This window comes from Mesoplodon mirus (assembly GCF_964341445.2).
Source record: "Mesoplodon mirus genome assembly, chromosome: 3".
In the NCBI taxonomy this organism is placed as follows: domain Eukaryota; kingdom Metazoa; phylum Chordata; class Mammalia; order Artiodactyla; family Ziphiidae; genus Mesoplodon; species Mesoplodon mirus.
In genome coordinates, this window is record NC_138978.1 from 16,149,205 (window position 1) to 16,159,206 (window position 10,002).

At 52.1% G+C, this 10,002-nt stretch overlaps 1 protein-coding gene across 1 annotated transcript in view; it reads left to right on the forward strand.

Annotated features, from left to right (window-relative positions):
- PADI4 (peptidyl arginine deiminase 4) overlaps positions 1 to 5,482 on the forward strand; it is a gene marked incomplete at both ends in the record, with an annotated part of 48,801 nt that extends 43,319 nt beyond the window's left edge. The window contains 6 exon segments of the mRNA XM_082612106.1: positions 1,319 to 1,408; positions 1,410 to 1,474; positions 2,216 to 2,258; positions 2,373 to 2,537; positions 3,059 to 3,199; positions 5,285 to 5,482. Of these exon segments, the coding sequence (XP_082468232.1) occupies positions 1,319 to 1,408; positions 1,410 to 1,474; positions 2,216 to 2,258; positions 2,373 to 2,537; positions 3,059 to 3,199; positions 5,285 to 5,482 (702 nt within the window).
- Between the last annotated feature and the right edge of the window lie 4,520 nt (positions 5,483 to 10,002).

Genomic DNA, 10,002 nt, shown 5'->3' on the forward strand with positions numbered 1-10,002 from the left:
CCTTGAGACTAGTCATCTTCCCAGAAAAACGCACCCAAGCTCACTATTTGGAATCTGTTTTCAGGGAGTCTGTGGCCCCCATGAAGCCCCAGGGTCCAGACCATCAACTGGTAGGAAGCAGAGTTACAGGTGCAGTAAGTAGACCAAATCATGGCACCTCAAATGTGGCCTAATCCCCAGAACCAGATGCTGTCTTACATGGCAACAGGGGCTTTGCAGATGTGATTAAGTTAGGGATCTTGAGATGGGGATTCTCAGGACCTGGGTGGGCTCTATGTAATCAAAACGCTCCTTGTGAGAGGGAGGAAGGTGGGTTGTGGTGGGAAAAGGCATGTGATGACAGCAACAGAGGTTGGAGTGATGGGCACTGAAGAGATGGAAGAAGAGGCGACCAGCCAACGTGGCCACTAGAAGCTGAAAAAGGAAAGAAAATGGATTCTCTGCCAGAGCCTCCAAAAGCAACCAACATGCCACCCCTTGATTTTAGCCCAGTGAAACTGATTTCAGACTTCTGACCTCAGAACCGTAAGAGATAAATGTGTGTTGTTTGAAGCCACGAATTGGGTTACAGCAGCAGCTGGAAACAAATACGGGGATGAGAGGTGTGTCACCTGCCCGGTCTTCTCATGAAGATGGAGATGTCACAGCCATTTGGGGAGGTTCATTCCAGCCCGAGGTCAGGATGCAGCCATGTGTGGACCAAGAGGGCCTGTTGTAGAGACAGTTCAAATCCCAGTCCTTCTGCAAACTGGCTCTGGAACCTGAAGAGCCACACACCACTCTGACCTTAGTTTCTGCTCTGAAAATGAGGATAAAAACGAGATCTTGGGTTTCCCTGGTGGCGCAGTGGTTGAGAATCCGCCTGCCGATGCAGGGGACATGGGTTTGTGCCCTGGTCCGGGAAGATCCCACATGCCGCGGAGCGGCTGGGCCCGTGAGCCCTGGCCGCTGAGCCTGCGCGTCCGGAGCCTGTGCTCTGCAACGGGAGAGGCCACAACAGTGAGAGGCCCGTGTACCGCAAAAAAAACAAACCAAAACAAAAAAAAAACCAAGATCTTGCAGATTCATTATTACACCCGAGTTAAGGTTAATGAAGCAGCAGGTGCCCATTAGGGACTCTTACAAATCCTGGTCCCTTTTCTTGCCCCCCTGACTCAGCTTTCCTTCAATATTCCACACATAATAATGAGACCTGCTCTGAACCAGCTGCTGAAAGGTTACTGCCTGAGACCAGGCTAATCTTTAAACCTGGACCCCACCCTCTCTTCACCCAGGGACTAAGTTCTCTTAACTCTTGGCACTGCTTCTCCCATCTCAGGGTCCAGATTTTGGCTATGTGACTCGAGTGCCCCAAACAGGGAGAGTTACTGACCTCGACTCCTTTGGGAACCTGGAAGTGAGCCCCCCTGGTGACAGTCAGGGAGAAGGAATATCCGCTGGGCAGGATTCTCATTGGGGACAGCGGTTACCCCAGGTAAGGAGGAGATGGGGGGAGAGGGGTGGCCAGGACCCAGGGATGCTGGGGAAAAATAGAGGCCAGAGCAGAAGCCTTCCCTCCTTGCTCCCAGACCAAGAAGGCTCAACAAACTTGAGGTGGTATGAGAGCAATCAAATTACACAGCAAGGAGTACCTGCTGAGGAGCCCAACAGTTCCAAGCTCAAATTCCAGCTCTACCATTTACACACTTTTGGTAGGTAAATATTTACTGAGCACCTACTATGTGCCCAGCACTGTGCTAGGAGCTAGGAAGGAATGCAGCCATGAACATGACAGATAAGTCCCTGCCACTATTCTAGTGGGGGAGGCACATAATAGAAAAGCAAACAAATAAGATAATTTCAAACAGTAAAGAGAGCACAAAAGAGAGGGGCAGAGAAAGAGTGGGAACTATGTTAAGGTGACCGGGGAGCGCCTCTCTGGGGAGGGGGCTTTTGAGCCGAGGTCTGATGACAAGGAGAACATGGCTGCATGGAGATCTGGGGTGGAGGGTTCCTGACAGATGAAAGAGCATGGGCAAAGACCCTGTGGCAGGAATAGCTTAGTGCAGGGGTCCCCAACGCTCGGGCCACGGACTGGTACCAGTGCGAGGCCTATTAGGAACTGGGCCGCACAGCAGGAGGTGAGTGGCGGGCGAGCGAGCGAAGCTTCATCTCTATATATCTGTATATGTCCTGTAGCATCAGGCCATGGTCAGACCCCTGTTTGCCCCTCCAGAAACGGGATCCTTTCGGAGATAAGAGAATTTAAGGGAGCGAAGGTAACACTCTTAATGAGAACTTACCCTGATAGATTATTTTATTAAAGTCATCTGCCTCCCAGATGCTTCTAAGAAACCTATATGTTAGGAATCATTGCTGCCCCCATTTTATAGATGGGAAAACTGAGCCCCGACTGGACCTGCTGGGAAGAGCAAAATGGACCTCTGAATTCATCTGCTTTTTTTATTTTCTTTTTCTCCATGACAGACAAAACCCAGCAGAAAATAAAGGACATTCTGTCAAACGAGAAACTGAGAGAACATAACTCATATGTGGAGGTACTAGCCTGGCTGCCCAGGAGATGCCATATCCCGGGCAGACCTGACACTCCTACCCCCACCTCCAGCCCCCTTCCCTGAGGTTAGAGGCCCAAGGCAGAGCCTTCCACAGGCTCCGTGATGAACAGCCCTGGGATTTGGGTCAATGTGTGTGTGAGAGAGAGAAAGAGAGAGAGGACACCTCGGTCATCACTACAGGAACACACACAAGGTGATGCACGGAAGAGAGAGAATTGGCAAAGCTGGAGATGGAGAAAGATGGGGGAAACTCTCAGAAACAGAGGGACAGAGGCAGGAGAGAGGCCAAGCGTTGGAGTGACTGGAACGGCAGGGACACAGAAGCAGAAAAGAGTGGCAGAGGGACTGAGCAGAGGCCTTCCTGACCGCCTTCCTGCCCCTGTCCCTGGTCCTTCCCCTGCCCGGGCCTCGGCCCCACCTGCCCCTCCCCCATGACAGCCCTCGCCCCGCCCCGTGCTAGCCCAGCCCCGCCCACCGCCGCCCCCTCCTCCCGCCCCCCCAAGAAATGCATCGACTGGAACCGGGAGGTGGTGAAGCCGGACCTGGGCCTGAAGGAGCGGGACATCGTGGACATCCCCCAGCTCTTCAAGCTCCAGGAAGGCTTCAAAGGGACCCTCAAGGCGGAAGCCTTTTTCCCAAACATGGTGAGGAAGTGACCTTCCGAGTAGCCTTAAGTCAGAGAGGCCAGCTGGGTACTGGGGCCAGGAGGCTTGATTGTCCCCTCACCCGCTGGGGTTTGCACGGCCCTATCCGCTTTACAGAGGCTTTAGGCAACCACCTGGGGGTCAAAGACTATCATCGCCCCCACTTTACAGACGATGCCCAGGGAGACCAGGTCCCTGGCAAGAGGTGGGATTCAAAGCTGGGATTCAGAGCCTGGGGGTCTGGCTGAACTGCCCTCTGTGGACTTCCGGTGGCGGGTGAGGTAGGAATGGGGCAGGTTTTGGCGGGGGAGACAAGCAACAAGCAAGATGCTCTCAGGTCGAATTAAGTACCATGAAGGGAATAAAGGTGGGGCACCTTTTCAGACTGGTCCAGGAAGGCCCCTCTGAGGAGGTTAGGCTGGCACTGCCTGGGCTAAGTGGGATTCACCTGTCTGAAGGGTGAACTTGAGGGAGATCCACTTTTGTCGAGAACTTTTAACTGACCCCAGCACCATCTTGAAGTCATCTAGTATATATTTCCCATCCCTCCGCCCTCTTGCTGTGTCTCTTCCAAGAACACCCAAAGGCCAGGCAGAAACCTCACCCAGTTCTACTGGGGTCCTTCAGACCCCTCTCCTGCTGCAGCTGCGGATTACAGTTCAGGGAAGAGCCTGTAGTCCCTGGCACAGTGGTCTTCAAACTGGGTTCTGGGCTTCCCTGGTGGCGCAGTGGTTGAGAGTCCGCCTGCCGATGCAGGGGATACGGGTTCGTGCCCCGGTCTGGGAAGATCCCACATGCCGTGGAGCGGCTGGGCCCGTGAGCCATGGCCACTGAGCCTGCGCGTCCGGAGCCTGTGCTCCGCAACGGGAGAGGCCACAACAGTGAGAGGCCCGCGTACCGCAAAAAAAGAAAAAAACTGGATTCTCCAGGGCCCTGGGGTTCCAAGGTAGTACCTCAAATGCAGATTTTTTCTGTTTCATGCATTGAAGTGCTGCAGAAGATTTTGTTTAGAATAAAGCTTCCTTGGCTAAAACGAGACAGGAGGGGGCACCTTCCTCTTAACCCCTGGAATAAAATTGGCCCCAAGCATTTCATTTTTTCTCCAGTTTAGCCCAGCCAGGCAAGAAAGCTGATGCTGACAGATGGGAGATGAGGCATCTCAGATGAAGTAATCAGCTATGCTGAGGGCCGACTTGGTACCTCCACTGTGCGAGGCCCCAGAGGGAGCTGGAGCCTGAGCCATGACTCTCCCAGGAGCCCCGTGATGGGTGGTGGGGGCGTGGGCCTGGGCGTGGAACAGGTGGAGAAATGAGGAGTGCCAGGCACTCAGCATGGGCTGCATCTGAGCGGTGAGATGCCCCTTCAGTGACTCATAAGCCCTGGAGACTGACTCCGTGCTTACTATGAGCTGGCACAGACTCTGCATACAGGTTCTTATCCAATTGTCATAGCAATGGAAATGTGTTTGGGCTCTTTTTGCTGATGGGGCTCAGAGAGGCGAAGTGACTTGCCTAAGGCCACATAGCTATATAATAGTAGTGCTGGGATTCAAATCCATGTTGGTCTGGAGCCAAAATCCTCATCCTTTCACCTGACCAGGGCACCTCCCAGTATAATGGAGGAAACATAGTCATTTACATAAGTTATAACATATGGAAAGTGCCCCAAAATAGGTAGTCACTTATTCACCAGATCATATCAACAGATATTTATTAAGTGCCTACTCTGTGCCAGGCACTGTGCTGGGAGCTATGGAAACACAGAGGAGGATGACTAACTCACAGGCAGCTTCACGGAGGCGGTGGTACTTGAGCTGGGCCTTGAGTAATCGAGTTTGCCAGAGGGTGGCAGTGGGGAAGGAGAGAACAGTGTTAAGAATGTGGACCCCGGAGTCCGACAGAATTGAGTATAAGTCCTAGACTCGCTGGGTGGCCTTAAGTAGCTCACGTTACCGGCCTGGGCCTCAGTTTGCTCATCTGTGAAGTGGGGCTGTTATTTCCAAAGGTCAGAAGAGGAAGGGGGCACTCAGATGGTGCCACAGGCTGCACGCTGCTGCCCCTGACCTGGGCTCCCGCTTCTTTGCAGGTGAACATGCTGGTGCTGGGGAAGCACCTGGGCATCCCCAAGCCCTTCGGGCCCATCATCAACGGCCGCTGTTGCCTGGAGGAGAAGGTGTGGTCCCTGCTGGAGCCGCTGGGCCTCCACTGCACCTTCATCGATGACTTCTACACCAACGTGCGCCAGCAGCCCTTCTCCTTCAAGTGGTGGTGCGTGGTGCCCTGAGCCCGCCACCCCCCCCGCCCCTGGAAGCTCCTGGCCAGAGGCTCTGGTCCCCTGCAGTGAGGCACAGCAAGAGCTCTTGGGGACATTTTGGCTCCCAGGGAGGGGTGGGGGATCACCCTCTGGGCAGTGGCTTGATTCCTTCCCCTGTGCCCCAGCCCCTGAAATCCTCACCGAGGACCCCAACATGGTTGTGGCATTGAAAACTCACTTCTGCTGTAAGAAGCTGCAATGACGTTTTACAGTCACTTTGTATGTGAGGTCAAGCTAATGCTCCTGGCATTCATTCATTTATTCATTCACTCATTCACTTACTGTCATGGTCGAATTGAATATTACAAACTTGAAGGTTCTACCGGGATACATTGAAGGCCAACATTCCTGCTTATGTCTTTCTTTCCCGGGCATACATTTGGTCTATAAAATTTTCTATGATCTGAGCCTAGTTGATTCTAATCTTCCCAAGGAGCCTCTGAGGGAGACTGAGGGGGGAGGGGGAGGGCTGAGCCCCCCAGGGGTGCAGCACATCCCCAGAGCTGCACTGAAGTCAGTTTCCAAACAGCCAGCCAGCCAGGTGAACCGCCTGAGGTGTATTGTTGCTCATTTGATTATTTGCTTTAATGTGTGTGTATGTTAAATGCACTCCTCTGTATTTCATGATTAAAAAAATAAAGTTATAGGCTTCCCTGGTGGCGCAGTGGTTGAGAGTCCGCCTGCCGATGTGGGGGACACGGGTTCATGCCCTGGTCCGGGAAGATCCCACATGCCTCAGAGCGGCTGGGCCCGTGAGCCATGGCCGCTGAGCCTGCGCGTCCGGAGCCTGTGCTCGCAACGGGAGAGGTCACAACAGTGAGAGGCCCGCGTACCGCAAAAAAAATAAAAATAAAGTTATAAAAAGTTGACTGGATCACAGGGACACTCAGCAGGAAAGAGCAGCGGAGATGAAGTCATGTCAGCCTCAGGCTTCTCCGGATACCACAGAGCGATATTTATCAAGTTCGAGGGCAAAGGTGCAGCCTGATTCCTGGTCACATTGTCCTTTGAAAAAAAGCCAACAGACATGGAATGCAAGAACCCAAGGGGGACATGAGAACTGACTGTCGTTTCAAACACGCAAACGTTTCAGACATCAGCAAATTCTCATTGTCTCTCCCACTTGTCATTTCCGTTCCACCAGCTAGAAAGCCCCATAAAGCAGTGTCTTGTCCCTCGTGCTTTCTGCTGTGCCACACTCTGCCTAGCTGGACGTGGCACAGAATAGGAGCCATGGGTTTCGTGGAAGGAGGTTGTTAGTCCCCCCTGTGTCCTTTTCATATGTTTTCTTTTATGGCCCTGACATCAGGACTTAAGATTCCCCTGAAGAAAATAAAACTTGATGACTTGAGGTCTTGATGATTGAGGCCAGATTTTGGCTCCATAGAGCCTGAGATGCTCAGAAACCACCCAGAGATGCTGTTTTCAGGTGGGTCGTGGAGAACATGATGGTGGAAAAAGATGGTCATCCGGAGTGTCTGCCCTCACACAGACTAAGGAGAAAGGGATCCATAAACCCGGTCACCATGTGCTTCTTTCTCTGAAGAGAATCAGCTCCCCCACTCCCCACCCCGCTTGGAATTTGCTGAGGCAGAAGATGCACAAGTGTTTCTTGTGGACAGAAGGGGGCCGTGCACAAGGGGAAGCTGGTGTGAGGTTGTCCCCAAACCTGACCAATAGGGCAGGCTGGAGCACTGAATGAGCTCAGTAGACAAAAGCTGAAGCCCTTGTCAGATTCCTGGGGCTGCAGAAGGCTGGAGAGATGAGCTGACGGCTAAAACAGCCCTTGCATCAGCTAAATGCAAGTGAGCCTCCTCCAACCGTTCATGGGGAATGTGGGGCATCAGTAAAGGAGCCAGGGGAGCCCGAGTGAGAGAAAGCACCAGTTTAAGTCCCACCAGCCCCGTAGAGCATCTTGTGATGGCGCCCAGGAGCAAGAACTTTCCTGCTGCCTTTCTCCCCAACCCCCATCTCCCCTCCCTTCTCCTGCATTCACATGTTAGTGTTCTGCAGCTGCTCTAACAAATTACCACAAACTTGGTGGCTTAAAACAACAGAAATTTATCCTCTCACAGTTCTAGAAGCCAGAAGTCCAGAACCAGTTTCACTGGACTGAAATCAAGATGTCTGCAAGGCCAGATCCCTTCCGGAGCCCTAGGGGAGAATCCGCTCTTTGCCTCTTCCAGCTTCTGGTGGCTGTTGGCATGCCTCGGCTGGCGGCTGCATCACTCCAGTCTCTGCCTGTGTGGTCACGTTGCCTTCTCCTTCTGTGTATGCCACTCCCTCTGCTTCTCTTATAAAGACACTTGTGATGGCCTTTAGGGCCCACCCAGATAATCCAGGATAATCTTAGCTCAAAAACTCTTAGTCACATCTGCAAACTTAGTCACAGCTGCCAGGACTCTTTCTATGAGATAACACAGGTTCCAGGGGTTAGGGCCTTGATATCTTTCGGGGGCTATTATTCAATCTACTACAGGTTAGGAACCACCATTTGCCAGCTGGACCGATAGAAGGGGAAGAAAGAAGCCAAGCATCCCCTTTCCAGAGTTCTAAGTTTTGCAGCTGCATTAAATCCTAACGGGAAAGACTTAACTTTTTTTAAATTGAGATATAATTGACATATACGTTGTGTAAGTTTAAGGTGTACAAACGTGTTGATTTGATACATTTATATATTGCAATACGATGACCACTGCAGTGTTAGCTGATACCTCTATCCCATCACATAATTATCACCTTTTTGTGGGGGGGATAGATTTAATTTCATAAAAGCAAATTAAGGGGTTTTCTTTTGTGTGGGATTCAACTTTCAAACCTCTGAATTGAGATTGTTTGGTGACTGTTTTATGTCTGGTTCCCGGAAACAGATTCTGCCCACAGGGGCGGAGTGGGGGGAATGGTGGGAGGGTGCTCTTAGGAACCATAGCTGGGAGGGAGTCTGGGGGGCAGTGGGAGACGATGAACTGGGAGGTAGTGACCACAGAGGTTTTGGGAAATCCCCTGGGATGCTCTGGGGCTGGGCCCTCAGAGTTGTCCTGAATTAAGACAAGCAGCCTGCCCTTTGTCTCCCCACATTGGATGTAGCTGCCCCCAAGGAGGGACGGTAACCTCGGGAATTGGCAGTAGATGATTCCAGGAAAGGGACTTGCTGCGAGCAGCCGGAAGCGAACACTCATAGCAGCTGGGGAGTTAATGCCTCCGCCCTGAAGAGGGGGTCAGGTGGCATACCATAATGTCCGCCAGTGACCCAAAGTGACCGTGGGAGTTGATTATCTCAGGAAACGTCCCTGAGGAGCTGAGGGAGGGCTTCGTACACTGAATCAGCGTGTGAGGAAGCCTGAGAATCATGTAAGAGTTGCCTTATGGTTACAAACCCCTCGCTTCATTGGAGACACCTGGGGAAGCCCACTGGGTTATCTTTTGCGGGGATTGGGGGTCATTTAGTCATTTGGGCCACAAAAACTTATTGAGTACCTACTATGTCCAGGACTCTTGTGGATGCTGGGGAGTCAGTGGTGAACAGGAATCCCCCTAGAGGGGGTGCAGGACCTGCTGTAGACCCCTCCAAGCCCCTCTCATGCCCTGAGGGTTCTCCACACACCAGGCCGAGGGGGCCCCGCCCCACTATACTCAGAGCCCCACACAAAGCAGGGCTGCCCAAAGGTGGGAGAGACAGAACTCCCATGCTGTTCTGTTCCAGAACCCTGAGCCCAGCCCTCTCGACCCCTCCCAAGTCAGACCATCCCTTTCCTCCAGCCGGGCTCTGGCTGGCTTGTGTGTGAGCAGATGGGTGGACGGGTGTGGGTGAGCCATTTGGGGTGAGAGCATACACATGATGGGCTCCTCCTACCAGAGGGGCATTTAGGGTCTTCCTGGCCACCCCCTGCCTCCAAGAGCCCCCAAAAAAGCCACTCCTGCAGTTATGCTGCATGCTTAAAGCCTCCAAGGAGGGCTAGTTTTCTTTTTAATCTCGAATTCACCAAGCCTGACTCACCGGCAGCCTTCACACGGTACCCAACTTACGTCCCCCAGGCAGTTACACACAGGTTACTCATCACAGCATCGTGTGCCAGGGCAAAAGACTGAACACAAACGCTTATATATGATTGTACAGCCTTCCTCAGAATACTACACAGCCATAAGAAAGGCTCAGGATGCTTTTGTACCTACTGATCCGAAGAACTTCTCTCTGTTATAAATACGATGAAGTGAACAAAGCAAGGTATGGAATACTATGCAGCATATATATTACCATTTATGTAAATGTAAGAAAGAGGGGAGGATATAGGTTCACGTTGGCTTGGTGACGCATAACATTTATTTGGAAAGACTTAGAAGAACCTGATGCCTCTGGCTGCCTGCATGTAAGGGAACTGAGTGGGTGAGACAGGAGGAGGGAAACTGTTGCTAAGCCCCTTTTGAACTTGGACCCGTGAATGTCATAGCTATTCACGAATAACTATAACCCACACTTAAAACATAAAATG